The following is a 22,782-nucleotide window of genomic DNA, read 5'->3' on the forward strand; positions in this document are numbered from 1 at the left end:
GCGGTATTAACAGGTGGTTGATTTTACTTGTGCATTAAGCAAATGCAATTTACTAGTAGGGATTGAGTGCTCAGGGAAGCTTGGAGAACAAAGTCATTCAGTCTTTGAAAGAGAACAAACACTAACTGTTAATGCTGTGCGATAGAAGAATTTTATAATATATTGATTTCCATTTTGACTGTATTGACCAAGTATAATTTAGTTTTCTGCATACCACTGTGAGAGAGTTAAATTACTGCTTGTTATTAACGTCCTTGTTTTTACTCAGCTGCTCTATTAAATGAATTGAGGCAAAATAAAATGCATCATTTACTGACACTAAATCTAAATGGAAAAAGCCTGTGAAGAGAATGTGTAGAACTCGAGGTATGATGTGAGATTAACCTTCCCATGGTTCATGTCACAGAGTTTGATACCTGTATTTCAGTTAACTTAATTTTATTGCAGTGGTATTTAAAATAAAGACCCATGTTTACCTTAGCATTGTCCAAATCTGCATTAAATTGTCATTCTAGATGGAAGGCTTTGATGCCAAGCAAGTACAAGTGTACTCTAGTTGATAATTATTTAACTTTGGAGAGCTTTATGAACTAAGACTATTTATTTGTGTAGGTAAAAGAATGCAGTTCAGAATTACTTGAATGGGGAGTTTGGAGTGTAATTGCAAGCCTTACTTGATTAAGACAAGACTTGCAGTTGCTCTCAGCATTTATAAAATCAGGACAATGCTGGTGTTGCTTGAAGTCAGATGTCTTCTTTTTTACTGATAATCGTAGTTTAAAACTGTTAGTAGTTGGTCCATAGCATTTTTCATGTAGTAACCACGTCACTGTCGCAGCTCCTGCCTCCCCTTCTGGGCTGGCGAATTCTCCAGGCTGCTGTGTTCAGCAGAGACAGCTGGGCCAGTGAGGAGGAGCAAGAGAATCTCCTGGTGCTGCTGCTAGAAAAGGATATCTGGATCTATAGTTTTCATGGCTATTATAGTGGGAATATTTCCTGTAAGGTTTGGCCAGTCCCTCCCCAGTAATTACTGTTGCAATTTGTAGTAACTGCCAGTGGCCTGGAAGAACTCTTCTTTTCTTAGGACTTAAGACAGTCCCATCCAGTAGCATTCTTTAAAAAAAACAAATATAGCGACTCCACTGCTGTAAACGTGGCTCCAAGCTAAAGATCTCCCTTTGATTCTTTTCCTTACCCCACACAAATTTATAGTTGAATCTTTTTGTTATGAAGGCCAAATTTGACCCTCAGGGAAGGGTGTTCTGTGGTGTCTCCCAGTAGTACAATGAGTGAGCCATAAATTGCCTTGCTACAACAGTACTTTCCACTGCAAGATGAAAATTGAACCTGGACTATTGCTTTTGTTATGCATTTAGTGGAGAGGAAGAAAAAAAACCCTAACTAACCTCAAGAAGAAGAAAGATGTGTCTGTTGTGAGTTGGCTGGAAACAGTTGATAGCAACAGTCACAACAGATTGGTCTTTGTGTGGATTATTTAGACACCAGTGCTGTAATGAGTTAGAAGCCACTAATCTGTGTTTGTCAGAGAGACCACTCTGTTGTGTTGATCTCAAGTTGTTCCTTGGATGAAGAAAGGAAAAAGCTGTCCTAGAATTTACAGCCAGAACTAGCCTTGTCTCTCTGGCTTCCTGAGCTGTCCTTAATCTCTCCTTAGGATACTCCTTTTGTTTGCCTTGGTTTCAGTACTGGTTTGTTGTATTTAAGGAACCATCTTCAGCTGTCTGGCATCGTGAGTTCAAATCATCAGCTCTGTACTTTATGCACTAAGTTTTTCTGGAAGGCTTTCCCCCCCCTTTCCATGTATTGATATTAGTGCACATTGAAAGGTGGACTGTGTGCAGCAGTAAAGATAGTCAGACATAAACAAAACAAGAGAAACATAACAGGTCTCATGCTTTATTCATGTCACTTTTGTTTATGTTCTTACCACCCAGAAAAAGGAAAACAGCTGCTCCTCAACGGAAAGATAAGAGCAGAAAAACTCCATAAGTAAGAGACTTTTTCTGTAGAGTGCTAGCAGAATTTTTCATGCAATATATTTGATAAAGTACCATTTTGACTCTTTATACTTAATTTTGGCAGCTCAAGTCAAAATTTGAGGGATAATTTAATAAAACCATAGAATAATATTAATACATTAATTTCACATCTCTTGTTTGTGTAACAACAGTACCTTGCTGTGGGGCAGTGAAATAGGGAGAGCACACTAGAGCAAAATGAAAGGATAGGTTGTCTTCTGAAAAAACAAACCAACCAAACAAACAAAAAACCCCAAACCAGGAAAACAGCAAACCTGATAGTTTCATGGCCTTGAGTTACCTTTGTGCATAAACAATTTTTTCCTCTCCCTGTTCCTCTTGCCCTTCCTCCCACCTTTTCCACTTTTCTTGCGTATGATAATTTCTGGTATTTTTGTCATCTGGTTTATCCTAACTGTTCTCATTGAAACCATCAAATTGTGGACAAAAATGTAATTCCAGACCTGCAGTGAGAGGAAATACAAACTAATAACCACTGTGGATCTGTGCTCTGTGTGTGTGCTGAGAGAAGCCCAGAGTGCTGGGCCCATGGCATTCAGACAGCTGCCAGTTCTGTTAACTGAAGTTTAATTGTGGTGTAAGATGGGGAACCACTGACCTTTAGAAGAATTTGACTTAATGAGACCCTCATACCTGATGTCTATTTTCAGCCATTTTTAGCTGACCTAAAATTACTGTTTAGCAAGGTTGGACTTTATGGAGCCACTTTTCTCACCTTTGCTTGTGAATGATGGCACAAAATAAATAAAGATTGGTACTAAGTTTGCCTGTGACATTTAGCAAGGTTGAGGGAAAAAAAGATTCTATTTTGGTATGTTCAGCAGAAGTATGTATTTTTCACTTGGTTTTGGGCTTTGTCTGCTTCTTAAGTGTTTTGGAGGAGAGTCAGTGTAGTTCATGGCTGAAGTAGGTGAAACCAAGAATTGGGAACAGCTTTGAGGGGTGTTACGTGACTATGTTCATTCACAAAGACTGTTCTGCCCCAGAAAAATCTTTTCCCCTGTTCTTTGCAGCCAGAATATTTGTGTGAAATGCAGCCATAAGCATTGCTTTGAAATTAATAGATTGAAGTTTGATCAGCTGGGATAGAGGCTTTCTTCTTCCGTAGAATTTTTATGGGTTTGATCTCTTTGAGCACCTTATTTAAAAGTGAGTTATTCATAAAACAGTTGCTGCAGTATCACAAGATATCTTCCAGTATCTCTTTTTTTTTTCTTCCTTTGAAAAATGAAGCAAATATTAGCCTATATGGGAGAAATATGAGGAAAATCATCTTCAGGTCTGTTAGATTTACAGACCACTTTTCAAGCTCTTTCACCACAATACAGAGAGCTGCATGCAGCAGTGTCAAAATGTAAATGGGATTCAATTTGCCCGCCCCTTTCATTGTCCTTAAATCTAATGATACCAATTTCAGTTATGGTTAAAGTTCCTTGTTTGAAGATGGCACAGGTCTACCTTAAGTGTCAATTTGTGCTAGAAAATTTAATTTTTATAGGCTATGGAATGTGAGCTGCGTGGTAGAACAGTAAATGTAATGTAATATATAATAGGCTATTTAATTTATTTTAACCATCTTAAAGTCTATTTAAGTCCTCCTGAGACATCCCAGAGCAGATCTAAAGGAGATCTTCTCCATCAAGCTCTCAGCAATTTAGACTTACACTTCCTGTGTACACTGTCTGTTACAGTTTTTAGTTGATGATGGTATTCACTTCAAATTCATGGCATGTAGAGACTTGGACTTTTTTTTTTCTAGTAGGACAGGTAGTAAGTTCTCTTAAATATGGAAGACTTCAAACACTTTTCCTCACTGGTACATGGTTTGACAGGTCTAATAAGGAAATGCATCTTGTGCTCAGGTTCATGGAAGTTGATTAAAACGTTATTTCAAGAGTGAAGTAGGGTGAAATAGCACTATTGCCCTTTGGGAGGGAGCAAGTGTAGCCAGTCCCTCTCCTCCTTCACTGTTTCAATCAGAGCCCTGACTTTCAGCACCTTCTTATCAGATTTTCTGTTCTTTTTTATTATGATTTTCTGTTCTTTTTCTTTCCATTTCTATCCCTTAAGTCTAGAAGTTCTTGCTTTTCCTGCTGTATGACAATTTGGTTCTCTACCACATTACTAATGCTTTAAATACTTGGGTTGACAGCAACCTGAAACCTAATATTTTTTACCCAGGTGCTATATGAGAAGTCTAAACAAGGCAGACCCTTGAGGAACACCACCACTAGTAATATTTTCTCCATCCCAGTAATTTACCATGAGGTGTGATCCTCATGTGTTACCGTTAACTAAGAAATTTCATCAAAGAAAGATAAACCAGTATGACATGATTTACATTTGAGAAGATCTGGGCTGCATTTCTATTCTGCTTTCTATTTATGTTCCAGTCACTGGTTACTCTTGGGTGCTCTTTCCCCTTGGAACAGTTGTTAAGAGATGCTGAGGAACACTGAGCTCACATTAACAGGTTCTACATTTCTTCTCCAGCCCTAGGCTGCTATCCCAGAAAATGTCCTATTCATTGAGAACCCTCATGCCCAAATCTGCAATTTTGATATATAACTCTTTTTTTTTTTTTGGTATTCTGGGATGGAAATTTTTTTAAGCAGCCTCATTTCATTTTAGTAATGGATGTGGTAATTTGCAGTGCTTTGTCCTTGTTCCCATGAGGTATTCTGTCTCTGTCCTCACACACACCATTATTCTTACAGGAAAAAATGATGCAAAAACCTAATTTAATATTTGGTTTGTCCTCCTAATTTCTACTCCTTGTTGACATCAGTTCTTCATTTCTTGCTCTTAATCTCTTGTTGAGAAACCATTTGTTTGTCTGTGAGTTCCCATTTTCCTGGCCTCCTGGCAGTTTGCATTTAACCTCTGCAGCCTGACCTCTGAAGTGCCAGCTCTCTTTGCTGATCAGTCCCTTTTTCCATTCCTTGTAGGTTCTCTACTTCCCCTTAATATCCTGCTTTGAGGTCCATTCTCATGCAGGTAGGTCTGTAGCCCTTTCCTCTCCCCCTTTTTAACTTTACTGGGATATAAGGACTCAGATTTAAAGTAAACCCTTCCCTCCCATACACTCAAATCCAACTGTGTATGTGTTTCATATATCTTAGGATGAAATTTTGGTTTATGGCCCATCGGGGAAAGGTGGGATTACTCTTGAAATGTAAAGAAAAACTGTTGGTTATTTTTGGGTCACGCAGCTGGTGAGGCCTGTACCCCCAGAAAAGATTAAGGAAGTTTGAATTGCCTTTGGCAATTACTCTATGTTGTATAGGCTGCCTATTTCCAGATGAGAGGTTTTTGGGGTTTTTTTGTTTCCTTCACGTAAAACCATGGGAATTAATTTTTAAAACTGGCATTTAAACCATCTGAATGAGAAATAGATTTTTTTTTCTTGATGCTAGTTATGTTTATATAAACACAGTCCATTTTGTTAGAAGGTCAATAATTTTGGACATTCCCTGAAATCCTTTCCTGGGTTCACTTTTTTAAAGAAAAATAAAGGTATGCTGATGTTTCTTTTTTCATTATGTTGGGGGTCAGATCTATTTGGCACCTTTTTGTTGAAAACCCCAGCACACAAGAGGACAGTTTACTTTTCCATTTTGCCAAATAGTTGGGAGAGCTCTTACAACAGATGCCAAGGCTGCTTTTTGGAGCTGAGTGATCCCTTCTGACTCTGCATATTATAAGGGAGAAAAGGATAAAATGAATTCCCCAGTTTTGGAGTACAGCCTGTGTGGGGTTCCATGTGGGTCCATGTGGGTCCGTGGCACCTCACGGCCCCTCGGCAGCTGGAGGAGGGCGCTGGGTGCGGAGCCTGCGCTGAATTTCTGTGGGCTGGGGGGTGTTGCAGTCCCAGTCTGTCAGCCCCTCCTGTGTGCACATTGGGACCATATGGGATTGCCCAGCTCCATGTGCTGGCAGCACTCCCTGCAGATGGACACGGATGGAACGCCCGAGTCACGTTTGGGCTCTCTCTGCCTGCACAAATCTGCGTCCTCCTGAGCTGGGGGGTGGCAGAGCTACTGAGGAATTGGGTTTTTTTCTGGCTTCTGGTATCAGAGTGGGGCTCAGTGCTCTGCTGTGTTGATTTTGATAGTGTTAACCCTAGAGCTAATATAAATTTTAAATTACACTTTTATGAATTTCATTTAAATGTAATTGGAACTCCTCAGTGTGGTCTAATGGTGATGTATAATTCTTGTCTCTTTCTTACCCTTGGGGGTGCTGGGGGAATCTCTGAAAGTCCCTTTGTCAGCTCTTTTTGTTTGGGAATAGCCATTTTCTTTTCTGGATCTGCTGTAAATTTCCAAAGTTCACCTCTGGTGTATCCTAGTGCTTGATGAGCTGACAGCAAAAGAGAGATTTGCAAGTCTTTCACTGTGTTTGTTAGCCAAGGCTTCCTGCAGTATTTATGCTGCAAGACTTTAAAAGCAAGGATAATAGTATTTAGTAACTAAAAGCTTGAAAAACTTATTAATGGACTGTTTATATTTGTGTTATTCCTCTTAATTGTTTCCCTTAGCTTTAATGAGATGAAAACCAATTTAGTGTCATTAGTAAGTGTCTGAGCATGTTCTTCAAACTGAGCTTTAAACACTATGGTGGGGAGTCTGGGGGTTATACCTTTAATATGAGGGTTATGTCCTTAATATTATGGCATTTTGTTGTTTGGCTTAGTCCTAAACTTCACGGTGGGTCAGTGGGTGTTGGTGCAACATGTGGCACTAGATGTTGAAAGTGGATGTTTACATCTGGTATGCATTGGGAGATTAAGGTAGAGAGGATGAAGTTTTGGGTATGTGTTTTTTGGATGAAGGATAAAGTGAGAATACTTTTATTTCCTCTTAGATTTGAAACATATCATTCTAGCAATGCCTTTGAAACTCTGCCAGCTTTGCCAACCGTAACATTTATGGGATTTTGGACCTAAACTGAACTAGAGAACTGTTTTTAGTGGCAGAGAAAAAGGTTAGTGCATGAAAATAGCTGGGCCTATTATTGACTGCATGTGGTCAGTGGTTTGGCTGAATGTAGGTGGCTCTTTTCCTGTCACTGTTTTCAAGCATATGGCTTTGTGATGAATATAAAACTCTTTCGAAATGAGATCTGCTGCAGTTCTTTTTGCACAGTAGTCTTGTGCTATTTAGTAGTGATTATTTTCCTTTTGTCATTCACTTTCAATCCTGTAATAAAAAAAAAAAACACCTTTTCAAGTAAAGCTTATTCCTGTTGACATCAAAGCTAAGAGGTTTGAAGAATGTGATCATCTGTGTATAGCAGCTGCTTCTGTCAGTAATATTTCTAAAAGGATGCATAAACTGTGTTGCTGAGTCTTTATTGTAGTTGATGCTGGGATTGTTTGCAGTGGGCAGAAACTCCCTCTAAATGTGCACATGCATTTTGTTTAATGATTGCTTGTCTGAAAATCTCTAATACTGAATTACAACTTCCCTTTCTTTGCTTTTCATGTTTCCAGTCTTGAAAGTAACATTTACAGCAGTTTCTCCCAAGGTGAACTTCTTTTTCCCATTGTGTAGAAGACAGCTTGGGTTAACCCAGTGTTTTGTTTCCTTCTTTGTGTGTAGTATACAAGGTGCAACCTCAGAGCTCAGGGAACAGTGAATTTTCTAGCTCCTGCTGCAGAGAGCTTAAGGGCACAACAGGTTCTGTTTAACTTTAACTTAAACAGTGTTACCCTATTTATATCTTTGTAAAAGATCTGGGTGATAGAGCTGTAAATTGTACAGATTGTGGATTGTGTAGATTGTCTGGTGTTTTCAGTGTAGAAGATTCTAGTGAATCTTGTTTTAGCAGCTCTCAGATGCAAGAGCTGATTTCATTCAGCTGAGAGCAAAGTACATTTGGGTCTGCAAGATGCTGAGAACTGCACCAAGTTTTAGGGGCACAGAACACTTCATGAGTTGGTTTCATTGCTGTGAAGTATTTTTAAAACAAAGCAAAACTGTTCTGTAGGTTTGGGGGAAATGTTATGGTTTCCTCCTGTTTGAGGGAAATAATATATAGAATTATCCAGTTTTTAGAGTAACTGTAAAAGAATAACTAAATAAACAATGAGGTCTAACTTGCAGAGCTGCTTAACATATTTTGAATGTATTTGTCAGTCAGTCCTGTATCCTGTTTCGCAGGCCAGACACAAGGGAAAACCCTGCTGCACAAGTGAGGCTGTTTGTGTGATCATGCCTTACACATTTTTTAAGAATTTAGTTTGTTACCTACCTAAAAAAATTATACAATACTATTTGAAACACAAAATCAACTTTTAAATTCTTGAAATAAAAGAAAAACCAAACTTCTAGACACTGTAATTATTGCAACGGTAGATTAGAACTTTGTGAAATACCTTCCTACAATATAACATAACAATATCACTCAAAAGTTATTAAGAAATTTCTTTTCTAATTTAAACTAGCCCTTTTGAACTGTATCATGAAGACAGAGCTGTTTTTCCCAAGCATTCTGGGTGAAAGACTGTCACTAAGCAAGAAGTGCTATGCATGTGTTTGTAACTCTTCTTGCAAGAGAATCTTAAGTAAGCCCTCATTGCATCCTCAATATTAAAAAAAAAAATCCTTTGAATTTTCCTGAGTTTGGGGTTGTGCAAAACACTCTCAATATCAGCAAGCTTTGTAATATGTTTTTGTTTGCATTTTGGTTTTTGATTTGGTTTTTTTTTTTTCCCTCGTACTGGTTTAGGACTAGGAAAATGATATTTTGGCAGTAGTAATTGTCACAATTCAGGAATGCTCTATGAGAGATCTCATACTTAAACATTCTGATGAAGGTTCCTAACTGATACTGACAATCTCCATCACCTTCGTATTCCAAATCTTTTTGATACATGAAGATAATGGAGATTATAATGATGGCTCAGGTTTTAGCTTTTATATTTTTCACATTCTGTGCTGCTTTAGCGTGTAGTTCTGAGCTTCACATTAGGGGATGGTGAGCTCTCTTCACAGAGCAGGGAGACAAAACAATTCCTTCTCTAGCTGGGGACCAAGGACAAATGATCCAAATCTCAGGCCCAAGAGCACAAACAACGTGGGCTGGAGCGAGAAAAACAAGAAGGATGGGCTAAGGCTGGAATTGGACAATTAACTCCAATATGCAAATGGACTAAAACTTATAAAAATGTGAGACCCTGTGACCAGTCATGCATTTTGTGACCATTTTGGTTCATCTTGGGTGCAGCCCTGGCTGGGCTCTTGTGCTGCCCAAGGTGGATCCATTGAAGAGATCCTTTTAATAAATCCCTACTTTATTCTGGAACTCTATCCAGCCTCTGTTCTAGGTCAGCCTTCACAAGGCATCAGTCAGTATCAGTTCTCAACATGGATTGACAGAACAGTATCTATAGAAAAGCAGCATCACTGATGAACTTTCATTTTAATGTATGTGTGGGGGTTTCTGTGTCAGTAGTTACAATTCCCTTGCCTGTTGTGCAGAGGTCGGAGACCTGCGGGAGCTGGAGACTCTGGACATCTCCACCAACCGCCTGATGACGTTACCCGAGAGGCTGCACATGTGCCTTTCCCTGCAGAACCTGATTGCAGACAGGAACCGCCTGTGGTCTGTGCCCCGCCACCTGTGCCAGCTGCACAGCCCCCAGTCCTGCCCCTCGGTGAGTCCCCACCTGGGGGGTGGGAGGCAGCAAAACAAACTGCCCCAGACATGAAAAACAAAGCAACAAGTGAGTTTCTTTGGTGGTCCCCGCAGACTCTGTTTATGGAGCTGTCACAGGGATCATATTGTTGGAAAATATGTTAATAAAAAAAATGCAGGTTAAGGTTTTGTGGTTTTTTTTAAAGCTATCAAATTTGCTTTATTTTTAGCTAACCGAGGGGAAAAAGTTTAAATGATGTGCTTAAATATAGTACTGTGTAATCTGAGTTCCACCACTTTGGGTAATGATCTGTTTCTGTTTGCTGGATCTGATGATTTAACTAAGATTCCTCAACTATGGTTTAAAACTTGTTGTGGAGTCCCAGTAACTCCATATAAATTACTTTTCAGCATTAGGAGTGTCAGTACCACATAATCCAGTGCAGGTTTAGTTTGTGCTGTATACAGGCATCCATCAAAATTTCCACAGTAGTAGCCCAGGGAGGAATTGATGTGCCTTTTGCTCAATCCTTTGAAAATTTGGAAGAGTGGAAGCAGGTCAGGAGTGGGAGGTGCAGTCAGTGTGTGGGGGTTTGTTGGGGGCAGTCACTGTGTGTTCCCTTTGGGAAAAACAAATCCTCCTCCTGAACTTGTCACTTTTCAGCCCTGCCACGGGCTAATCTCAGCTGAGATACAGACACACATGCAGAGCTGCCCTGCCATCTGAATAGCCATTAATACTTTTTCTAGAATACAGAGTTTGGTGTTAATTAGGTGCAGATTAAGTTATGATAATCACATTGGAAAGAAGCTGGAAATTGAGATGGCTAAAAATGAGATCATAATTTCTAAATTAATTACCTTGTATAGGTTTAACTTAATCTTTTCAGTACTAGCAGTTCAGTTTTTAAAGAACTTACTGATCTTTCTGAATTTTTTATCACCTTAGTTTTTATTGCTGGAAAGTAAGTTGCAAATAATGTCTCCAGACAAAGTGTTGCAGTTATGTCCCAGCATATGTCATTATATAAATGAGAAAACGAGTTCCAGGATGCATCATCCAGATTCCACACTACTAAAACAAGCAAATTGCCTTCCCTTATTTTGGCAAATATTTTAACTCCCATGAGAGAGGAAGTTAAACAATTTTAATTTTGCAAAAATTCAGTAAGATGAGATGTGAAATTTTAAAGGATAGAAGTTTTTGCTACTTTTGCACTGCACTAGTAGCTTACCTGTGAGCGAGCCGTGACCTGGATGAGCCATAGATCTGCCAAAGTTTTAAGTTCAAAAGGAGGAAATAAATCTCTAATATAATGACACACCTTCTTTTTTCTTTATTTTTAGACTCAAATTCAAAACATGCAAAAGGAACTTTTAAAATAACGGGAAACATCAAAGACTGTCAATTGACCTTGTTCAGTAGTTCTTAATAGTGACTCACTGGTGAACATTTGGAGATAATTTGCTATCTGTGGATATGAAACTGAATCATAAATCCTAGAGTTCAGAGGAAAAGCAGCACAGTATAAATGTAAATGTTTAATCCTTCCTCTGAAGAATCAGAAGGCTTCAGAGTGGTCAAGATGTGATGAAATAAAGTAGAAGAGAGAGTGCATTGAAAAGCAGAAAGATTAAATCTATCTTCTGTTGCTTGGGAAAATATTTGTCTTGGAGTATTGCTGAAGTTAAGGCATAATTGTAACATTACTTCTGCTTGCTGCACATGTTGGCTGGTGGGGCTTTTGTGTGTATTCTTACATCCAACTTCACTTTACCAGTTAATGACTGATAAGGATGCTAAATAATGGTGAAAAATACTGCAAAAATACTTTCAAGTGATAGTCAAGCAAATATTGTCAAAACAATTTTTTGCAGTTAGAGAGCTGTGTTGAAAAGCAGAGAATTTATTCATCTCCTGACAGAATGGTTGAGGTTTTTTCTTTTTTTATTAGATGTGTCCATGTTAAAAGAAATATGTTTGAAACAAATTGCTTAATGCTTATTAAAGCATTATTTACTTCATTTATTTCACGTGGTGGGTGACATCTACTCTGTCAACCAGGAGTCTGTTCTGCCTTGTCCAGGTTTGTCCCTCGTAGCTGCCAGCAGAGCCTCTTGTGAAGTGTAGTGGAAATCTGCATTTGCTGTTCCTGGATTGATGGGTGCAAGATTTATTCCAGCAGCAGCACAGCCCTGCTGGACAGGGATCAGGAGGTTCTTTGCCCTGTACATTCTTTTAAGTTTGCAGGCACATGTGTCTTGGGAAAAACAGTGTAACACTGTTAATCAGTTTTAAAATACAGCAAAAATACCTGATCCCACTCCCTGACTTTCAGAACAGGACCGTAAACAAACAGATGGGTAAACAATAGTGAATTAGTAATTTGTTTTGCAGAATGCACCTAAATCTTGGATATGCAAGTGTTTTGTAAAAATTATTTTTGAGTATTTCAGTTTATACTGAAAGAAATGAGACACCATGGATCTCAGCACTTGGGTCTTCCTAATAAACTAATTTTTAAGAACAATTCCAGAAATTCTATGTATAAGTTGAACTGGAAGCTGCATCCTGAACAGTTGTATTATTGTCATGGTAACTTCATGCTCCCTTAGTAAATGGTCTTAGGAATCTGCTGATCATTGTATATCAGTCTACTTACAACATAAATTGTCTTTTGACAGAAAATTAACTTTAAATTTTTAGCATTACCGAGTGCTCGAGTGCCTGAAAACAAATTCCACTGCAAGCAGAAATGTGAATCTGATGACACTGCAAAAATAAAAATCATTTGTGTAATAAAGTACAAATATAATTAAAATAGGCCATAAATTCTCAAGTGTACTGGCAGTACAGGGGATGTTATGACAGCAAATATTCAGTATTATATCATTTTATTTGAGGGTTTATGTGCACTTTTTCTTTAGAAAATGGGTCTAGTAATTATCAGTGCACAGTAAACAAAGGTCTTATTCTACCTCAGTATGTGCTGCTTTTGTGTCCATGCCCTCACAGTATGGTTAAAAGAGCATCAGTGCAGCCACACAAGGGCTTTTGTTCCATCTTCAACCATGTGGAATGCATATGCCAGGGCCCTGAGGTTAAAAAAAAAAAAAGGAAAAAAAAAAGAGGGAGAAAAAGAAAAAAAATAGAATTGGGGTTTGTTCAGGACTCATGGCATTTGGTCATTTCTGGGAGAGAGGTCTTTGATCTGGGAGGCTGGAAGGAGGAAAGTGGAAATGTTTTAGACACAGTACAGTGCTTGCAAAAGCCACATGAAAACCTTCTTTGTAGCTTTAGCCTTTTCAGAGATGGGCAGCTTCCTTATTGCACCGAGTTCTTCAGAAGCATGGTTTTTAGAGAACTTTTAACAATATTTGTTGGCTGATATAAGACATAAAAATTAATGTGGATTGGATACAAAGAGCCTTTCAAAGTGATGATTTATTAAAATTTAAACTTTATGGATAATGTTTGAAACTGGGAAAAAATCTTTTGGAGTCTAGAAGATGCTTGGTTATTTAATGCAAAGAAACTCTATCAAAGGAACATTTATAGTTACAGGCTATTTGGCTTTGGGAATTGAATTTTTCCTACTGAGATATTTTGTCTAACATCCAAAAATTTGCTTTAATTACCTAGGAAATGCAGTCAACTCAGAACTTAGAATCTAAACATAGCATAAGATAAAGACAGAGGGAAGAGATGAGATGCAGCCTCACTCCCCCCTCTCAGTGCATATGAAAAGAACAGCTTTAGGGCTTTTTTTGACTTGCCTGATTTTCAGCCCATTTGCATACATCTGTGTAGAAACCAGCAAGATGAGCCTCTTTTAAAAATTTTCTGCCATTCTCTAAATTAATAAGTTAAACAGTAGCACATTCAAGCTACCCCAGCAACCCATAGTTTCCTACTGGTTTTAGTCTAACTGGCTTCTGCAACACAAGGGAACATTCTCTGAACATTACATGTCCCATCCACCTGCTACCTGCTTTAAATTGTGTTGGCTGATTCCTCACCAGCCTTACAATATTTTATTGTGTTACATTGCTTCTGTGTTGCAGTATTTTTATTCATTGTAGGATAACAATGGGGTTTTGTTTCATCTAAAAATATCCCAGAACTTCACTAAACTATTTTCAGCCCTGCACTAGTGAGCCCAAATAAATCATCTGGTTGAGGTGGTGCTCAGCAGCATCTCCAGCAGTGCCCATCAGTCAGCAGAGGGATTTGTGCTCCCATCCTGAGGCAGGACACTTGATGGATGCAGCAGATAGTTCTATGAGCTGGAATGTCTCTGGGGCAGGGTCAAAGCACCATGTGATGGTTGAATGTGTCCCTTGATGTCCAGTGACTCTGCTTTGAACAAAGCCCAGATTATGGTCCCTGAAACCCCCACAGACTGTTGCAAAGTAAGGGTCTGTGTTAAAGGGGAGAAAAACCCAAAATTCATTTTTTTCTTTGTTAACACTTTCATTTTAGAAAAGGAGTCCCTTGGTTTTCTGTTGGTATCATCACTTGTTCTTTATATCAAAGATTTGATATTGTGCCACTCCTCAGCACAAACTTTTAAGGCTTCTGGTGCTCACAGCTGCCATTCAAATGGGTGATAGCTGAAGAGATTCAGTATATTTTCAGATGGACACACATCTGGGGAGGGATCACTCAAAATATCTGCACTAAGTGGTATTTAGGGCTCTTGTGTACAATAAAACTATTCAGCAATAAAGAAGGGTTTGTATTACCTATTGTTATAGCAGGGAATGAGAAGAGATCAGTATTCCAAATAGAATTTCTGAATAGAAATATTATGGGATTTGTTTTAATTTTTATTCTTGGTCATGATTACAAAGGGCACAGAAGCTGTGCCCATTTCTCCAGTTACCCTTATTTCTGCCAGCCAAGGTAACTGATAAAGATGGAAGTCAGAATTAGTCAATATTAGTATTGTCTTGCCGTGGCTGATGCAGCCAAATGCTTGTTTATCTTAGTCTCTCTAAGGTCCTCATGAAAGTTTAACAAGCTGGGAGGCACACAGATTACTTGTGTTTTTCATGATGCAGTTTGTCTGGGTCACAGCTCTCCCATCCCGGGCAGAGGCTTTCAGACTTTGTTCTCCTGGTTTGTGCTTTGCACTAAACATAGCAGCCTTTTCCTACCCAGTGTCTCAAAGGGCATGGGAGTGCCAGATGAGTTGGGCTGCCCAGCTGATCCTACACATCAGCTTTCTTATTAGTCCAGAACTCTTTCAGACTTTTCTGTTTAGTTCAGTTTGGTGTCCTTTGAAATGTCTCTCATTTGTTTTTCACTTCTTTTAATAGCAGACAGTTTTACCACTCACTAGACCTTGCTAATAAGCAAAATTCTCATTTCTGAGAATTCTTCCAAGAAACCTAAATTTTCCCATTTAATTTTAATTTTCTAAGCAAAATAAAATAGATCCATACTGATAATGCTTCTATCCAGAGGTATCTTAATAGATTTCTAGTCCATGAAGGCATTACTTAATCATGCTGTACTTGCTTCTTTTGACTACCAGCCATGAATATTTTAAGAGCAGTAATGCAATCAGCACACCTGCAGAAGTATTGATCATTTATTGCAGCCACAACTTTTGATGTCTAACATTCTGCAGTTTAGTGCTTTGTGTTTTCTGGGGCTCTGTACTTCACTGCATCACACAGACTCATTTCTGAATGACTGCACTTGTATTTGGTTAAGGCTAATGAATCCCAGCAAGGATCTCTCCTTGGACAAGAGAAGGAGGGGGACAGAGCACATTCTTGTGTCTGTCTTGCCCACTTTCCCAAAGATAGAGAAGCTGTGATTTCACTGACATGAGGCCAGTTAATGAAAGCAGGTTTGACCTTATGAACTTGAAGTATGCACGGAGGATTTGAAATCAATTGTCCCTTTGCTTCTTCAAACTGACTTCAGAGTTTGTCAATGTTAAAATTTAATTATTTATAATGGGATTTTCAGGGCTTCTGAAAGGGGGCTTTGTTTTGTTTTAGTAATTTGAAATGCTTGCTTCTAAACAGCTTTTCAGCTCATCCATAATAAAACCATTGGCTGAAATTTTACAACTGAGAAGTACTAATTTATGTTTGCTTACAGTGAGTCTGATTAGCTTATTTATAATTAAAGAGAATTGGCTTTGCTTATAATTGTCACTATGTCATCCTTTCTCCCCTTGACTTTTCTTGTTTTCTAAACCCAGATTTAGGTCGTTCTCGAGAGCTCCAGTGTGTTTATGTGGATAAGAACATTCACCTGAAAGGCCTCCCATCTTATCTGTATAATAAAGTCATTGCTTGCTGTGGGTAGGTATGAATTCATTCAGATTCATTGTGTACCTGTCCTTGTAAAACTTCTCCTGTGTGATGCAGCTGGTTATTTTTTGTGTGTCTGTGATTGATTCAGAGCTGATGTTACTTGGAGGGGATTACTGCAGCTCCCTACTCTGATTTGTTTTTGTAATAAATCTTCTGTGTTAATTGCTGACTTTTGACTATATTAGTATTAAGGCATAACAGTGAAGTTACTCTGAAAGAATTTGTAATAATAATGTAAGGTCTAGAGCTGACTTTAAAAGTTGGCCAAGAGTGTAGGCTTCACAGAGTTTCCAGAACTAAAGAAGGAACAAAATTATTATAATATATTGCAGCATCTCTTTGTTTCTAAGTGCTCACATTTCTGTAAGTTGTTGGTCATATCTTGAAAAGTTATGTACAGCTCCTTCACTCATTTTACATCCCCGTATCAGCTTCTTGTAGGTCTTGGTACCTACTAACTAAAGTGACTTTTTTTAGGTATGGATTGACAGGTTTATTTTTACATGTGGATTTTAAAAATATCCTGGGCTGTCTCATGTTTGTGGTTAGAATGCAAGAAAAAAGTGGTCTGTGTAGGACACTGGCTTAATTCTTTCTGCCCTGACACTGGCATAAATTAGGATCAGCACCCCTGATGAATGGAGCCTTACTGGTGTAAAACTGATCAGAAGAGGATTGTCCCCATTACCATCTAATTATAAATTTCTGGTATGCTCACTCTCAGCAGATCTCGCATTAAATATAAATTCCCTCTCTACAGCCTGCACTCTGCTGCAATATGGGAGATGCTGAGTCTTGGCATTTTAAGGTTTTTCTAATATTCCCATGTCAGCTGCTTGGTGATATTTAAATACTTGCAGTTGGATTACAGTTCTGCTGAACTGTGTGACTCGCAAGCTTTTACTAATTTTGTTTTTCAGGAAGGAGAAATTCTAGCCTTTTTTCTTTCAGAACTGATTGTAAATTGTTAGACAGACATTAAATTGACCTTAAATTTAACAGAATTGTAGTGATTGTGACCAAAAATAGTAATGATAGTGCCGGAGATGGTCCAACTGTCCTGCCTATTTCAGGTGGTTTTATACAACAACCATGTCTTCTTTTTTTAAGTTTTAAGTTTTCATTTTATACTCAGTGAAAAGAATTTTATCTTTGCACTGACCTTTGTGAAGATCCTACCAGTTCTTTTTGCTGTTCTTACATGTACAGTGCTGGTGAGACCACCTGCTACTGTCTCTGATATTATATTATAAATCTAGTACAGAATTATAAAATCTAGTCTTAAAAATCTGGTATAGAAGAGACTAAAGGAGTTGCAAGTGTTGCAATGAAATTAATTCTTGTAATGCCTCTGTGGAATGAAAAGTGATTTTCTTCCTTAATAATGAATGGTAAAAGGAGATAATTTCTAGTAAGAAAAATATTTTTATTTGTGCACCAAACAGATCCTTGTCTTTGTTGTGAAACTATCTTGAAACATTACAAATTATTTTTAAGAAAAAATTCCAGTATGAGAAGAGCACATATATATTGTTAAGAAACCAAAGGTTTTATTTGATAATGTGCTAAGAGACTTTAAAATTGTGTAATAATGGTCATGTGAAGAATTTCTGTGTTCTTTCCAAGAAAGCATTAGTAACCAGGCTAAGGTTTTCATGGGTCAGGCAAGAGTTGAAGATCCAGGCTTTAGTGCTCTGTCTGGCCCTCCACTGGAGAATAAAATCTGACAAGCTGCTGTTACTGACATAAAGCTTGATTTCTGAAAATAGAATATAAATTGCCTTGTGTAAGTATTGAATCTCTGTCTGGGCATCCTGCAGTCAGACTGACTGAAAAAAGTCTTTTATATGAGAGGTGATGATCTCAGCACTCAAAATAAATTTTGATCTTATTTTTTGCAGATTGGATTTCATAGTCCCCAGTTAGGGATTTGTCAGTCTTGTTGAAGGCAGCCAATAGGTGGTCTCAGCTTTTTTTTCCCCCTCACTTATTTATCCACCAGGCTTCTTCTGCAGCTCCTATTTTTCCCCAGCTGTTTAGGCCATCCTCTATTCCAGTTTTTAACCTCCATGGATTTTGTGTGTGGCATTAATAGCCTCACCCTTTACATGAAGTAGACCAAATGTCCCAGCTCTGAACTGCAGAGGCTGTAGTGAGTTCAGGGTTTGTTCCTTAGTGAGGTTGGTATGGAGTTATTCAGCTTGAAAATACAACATTATAGATTTATTTATTGTGATAACTAACTCATTGGGAATGGATCGTTGGAATGCTGGATCTCTGAATTCCCACTTATATTTTAACCTCACTAATGGGAAAGTATTAAATATTTAGCAAGAGGCTTATTGACTTGCTTGCTGTTTAATGCTGCTGTTTTTTGGTTGATTCTCTGGGCTGTTTCTCCTTTAATCAGAAGAGATGAGATTCTTTGTTGTCAGAGAAGTACTGTGAGACTTCTTTCACATCTGATAAGGTTGAGAGTGGTTACCTCCGTTTTAGGTCTAATATCTGGGAAGGCTGACAAATTTGTGTTTCTGTTCCATTTGTTAGGACTGGCCCTAACAAGTTGCTCTTGGCTTCAAATTTCAGTTGTCATAAACAATTCCAATTCCCCTGTTGACTTCCCCAACCTCTTAGTAGAATTTTCCTATGCGTGTCTCTCTGGTATGATCGCTTGCAACAGGGATCACGTAAAGAGTTCTTATTTTTACTACAAGCTAAGTTTCTCTCTCTGGATCCAAATAACCTCCCATTTCCATATATGATTTGGGAAGGGCAAGGCTAATAGACTTATTAGGATATCTTCCCACTACAGCATGACTGTTGTTTTTATTTTTCCTTCGTCTGCCCACGCCATGCCCTCCAAGGGAACTCTGTGGATGGGGAAAGGTGTAGTACAGAATCACCCAGTGGCACTTAAAATACATTTTTCTGGGGGGCTGGAGTTTGCCTCATGTGTTATGGTTAAGAAATCCATGATTGTTTTCAGCTGGTTGATCCAAGATATGGGAAGCAAACTGTTGGGTAGGAAACTGCCCCCCTCAGTGAAGGATTTAGTAACGAGAGACTAAAAGAGATTGTCACGTGGGCAGAGTGATGGGCACGTAGCATACGTGGTTCACCCCCTTGGGTGTGTTCTCATTTCTTTATGTTATTTGATGAGTAATTTCTCCAAATGTCCCATGTCTAGCACATCACAGAAGGTGGGAATCTGTAGAAACATAGAATCATAGAATAGTTTGAGAGGGACCTTTAAAGGTCAACCCCACCATGCACTGCTCTCTGCAAGGAATCCTTGAGGGGTGCTGCACTGGAGAACAGTATCAGACTTGCTTTGGGTTGGTCATCTGGGTTTCCCTGTAAAGTTACTTTTGTTCTTTTTTTTCTAACCACTTTCTAAATGTCTTGTGTCCTTCTAGTTGTGGTTCTTCAATTCAAGTTTCAGAGGTGAAACTGCTCTCTTTTTCATCAGGCCAGTTAACTGTGTTCCTGCCAGCAGAGGTGAAATCTATAGGGACAGAAACAGATCATGTCCTGCCTTTGCAAGAACTGGCCATGAGGACCCTCTATAACACCTACTACAGGTTTTTGAAAGGTATGAGATTTTCTGCTTTCTTCAGATTACAGAAGGAGTGAAAGTGTTTTCTGGCAGTGATAGGAACATTTTTAACAGTTCTTCAAAGGCTTGGGCAAGGATTTATATTTTAAAAGATTTATTTAATCACATTATGTTTGAAATGCTGCATTAGAACAAAAATGTCCAGTATCAAAAACCAGATTTCCAAAGACTATTGCTGAGGTCAAGTGGTGCTTATAAATGGTTTCTTACTTGAAGCCTCTATGAAGAAGGACACTTTTTTTTTGCAGGAGAAACTCTTTAATGGAGATAGGAGATGAGAAATACAGTTCCTGAGGCAAGATCAGATGCATCAGCCAACAATGCAGCTCCTTGCCAGGCAGCACACTCCTAAACTGGCAGACTTGTTATACATAAGGCAGAAGAAATGCGAGCAGCCCTCGGCCATTTCAGCACAGCGTGACAGCTGAGCTGCTTTAGTTCTGCCCCAATTCAGGCTCTCTGCTCTAAAGTGGCCCTTGGCTCATCTGGTTCTGCATCATGCAATCACATGAGTTAGCAATATCTGATGATAACCTGCAGATCCTCTCAGATCTGGATGTGTTGTGACTCCCCACTGTTGATGCTATCTTGGGAACTCTCAGATTTAAAGGTCAAAGGAGAAAGCGGAAGAGTAGAGAGTTCCAGTGGGAGGATTAGAGGGGTTATGGAAAGGGTCTCTTTGTACCTTGGCCCCTGGAGTAAATCCTCACTGCTTTGCCAGGAGAAGTGTACAAGGAGGTCTGCCTTTTCTCACCCGCTTGTGACTTGCACAGTCATTTCTGGAATCCAGCTGTGTGGATGGTTCCTGAGGATGCCAGTGAACTTTGGTGTGGGAATGGGAAGGTGATACTGCAAAATCAGTTTAAGGACTGGTTTGTAAACTGTTTTATACAAGGCTGTGAGGGTTACACCAATTTTCAGCTAAGATGCAGAACCTGAAAAGGATGGATTTATATATCCATATACACCCACCCATAGCTATGCCCTGTTGTGAGTGACCTCATTAAAGACTGTGGGCATTAGCACTGCAGCAGCCCAGTTTTGGTGAGCAGGAGCAGGGCCTGTGTCAGACAGGTGTGTATGATAATGCTGTGCTGGGGAAGCAGGTGGCACATATGATTAAAGTAGCAGATTTCATCTGTCACTGCCTAAATTTGCAGTTTCAAGAGTGCTGTTAAATACTTGGCAGCTGCTGGGGAAGTGACAGAAGTGACTGGACTACTTTTCCTCAGTCTTTGCTTGGCTATAGAGTGTGACCTTTTCTTTCTGATGCACATGTCCTGCTCGTCCCCTCCTTGGGGCCCTTGTGGTACATTGTGTCTGGGGTTCAACCTTGCAGTGGTGGAAAGCTGAAACCAGTGTGATACCATAAAACTGATTTATCAGGTACTGCATCTTGTCTTGATTACTCAGCACCTAAACTCACTCACCTGTCTTGGCTGTCTCTCAGTTTCTAGATGGAGATTAGCATGTGAGGTTTAATTTATAAAACACTGTGTGGTTTGGGCCAGGCCTGGGAAGGTGATGGCTCTTTCCCAGGAAATGACCCTGGAGTCCCTTTTGGTGAAAATGATGGCATCCTGTAGGCTGTGGGGGAACACTTAACAGATGAGGAATGTATCGATCTTTTTAGAGTGGTCTCTTTGGTTGGGCCTGTGAGAATTATGCTGGGCTGGATTGAATTTCAAGTAATTCCAAATACTGCAAATCTCTTTTTGCTGATGGTGGAGTTTGGGCTTTGTAGCGAGGTTAGCTATCCTGCTGGATTGGTTGCTGAAATATTTTAATAAAATACTACTGATGTCCTTTGCATAATGTTGTATTGTTATTAGTTACTAAACATCTGTCTAGATATATCTCTGTGTCTAAAAATCCTTCATGATCTTTTAATCCTTTCTAATATTTGCCCAAGCTATAATATTTTCACCTGGGTATTTTAGCCCGGTTAAACTTATGCCCACAGATGCTAAACTTGTACATTTAATTTCAGCTTTTTGAATTTAGACATGGAAAGCATTATGTGCCTCACTTTAATTGTGGTAATTTGTATTACCTCATTGTTGTTTTGACAAAACCTTAAGAATGTGAGGCAGCTGTTTTCTGAATTGTTCATGGATCATGCTTGTGTTTGCCTTTATCATGCAATCATTTTATTATAAATATTTTTTGTTTCTTTTCTTCTCTAGATTTAAACTTTCTGACTCCAATCTCACTACCCAAAAGCTTCTTGGAATTGTTGCGCTGTCCCTTGGGACACTGCCACCGCTGCAGCCAGCCTATGTTTACCATTGTCTACCCAAAGCTCTTTTCCTTGCTGGAAACTCCAATGGCTATGTTTACCATTGTCTACCCAAAGCTCTTTCCCTTGAGGGAAACTCCAATGGCAGGATTGCATCAAGGGTAATTATACAGGAAATTACACTGGGGTTTCATTTAGGAAGAAAAACACCTTATGGAACAAAGCATATTCTTAAGGATTTTTTTTTTAAAACTTAGCATTTCAGATCCAAAGTCCCTAGCCTGTGATTGTATGTATACATTGACAAATATTTTATTCATGAGTCAACCAAAATATTTCTGTTAGACTCTTAAAAGGGTCTTCAGATATGCTTGTCTCAGCCTGGTGTAAGACAGGAAAGGGTTTGGATAGGATGGGATTGAGCTGTTTGTGGTAGTGCAGCACATGCCTGGCAGCTCTATGCCCTGGGAAGGAAGTGGTACCTAACACCAGTAATTGCCCTGATGGTCTCTGACTTCAGATTGCCACCACCAAACAAAAAGTGCTGCAGGATCGAGATGGAAAAAAACTCTAAAGCTAGAGCTTAATTAAAATGTTCTGCAGTAAAATACTCTTGTTTTAATTTCCACACTAATTAACTTGAGATATGCTGTGGAAGCATTCTGCATAGGAACATACATTCTGTAGCAATACATGTTTTTAATAACACTTCAGTTTTATGGTTGTAGCAGTTGTGAAAGTGTCTGCAGGATTCACAAGTCAAGTGCACAAGCCCACACAGACTTGCTGACCTACTGGACAGTACAGTCATAGAAGGGACTCAAAATAGGGATATGGTTCAGGGAATGTTGCCTTCATGTAGATAAAGATATAAAATACCTTTAAGGTGA

At 38.9% G+C, this 22,782-nt stretch overlaps 1 protein-coding gene across 2 annotated transcripts in view; it reads left to right on the top strand.

The window, feature by feature from the left end:
- LRRC28 (leucine rich repeat containing 28) overlaps positions 1 to 22,782 on the top strand; it is a 47,959-nt gene that overhangs the window by 20,184 nt on the left and 4,993 nt on the right. Inside the window, exons 5-9 of one of the 2 annotated variants that reach the window (XM_005424262.2) lie at positions 9,545 to 9,695; positions 14,766 to 14,807; positions 15,909 to 16,025; positions 19,454 to 19,629; positions 21,840 to 22,053. In XM_005424262.2, the coding sequence (XP_005424319.1) occupies positions 9,545 to 9,695; positions 14,766 to 14,807; positions 15,909 to 16,025; positions 19,454 to 19,629; positions 21,840 to 22,053 (700 nt within the window). The remainder of the gene's footprint in view (positions 1 to 9,544; positions 9,696 to 14,765; positions 14,808 to 15,908; positions 16,026 to 19,453; positions 19,630 to 21,839; positions 22,054 to 22,782) is intronic. The other variant, XM_031059702.1, reaches the window with a different exon arrangement.

Source organism: Geospiza fortis, unplaced genomic scaffold, assembly GCF_000277835.1.
Source record: "Geospiza fortis unplaced genomic scaffold, GeoFor_1.0 scaffold2, whole genome shotgun sequence".
Classification (NCBI taxonomy): Eukaryota; Metazoa; Chordata; class Aves; order Passeriformes; family Thraupidae; genus Geospiza; species Geospiza fortis.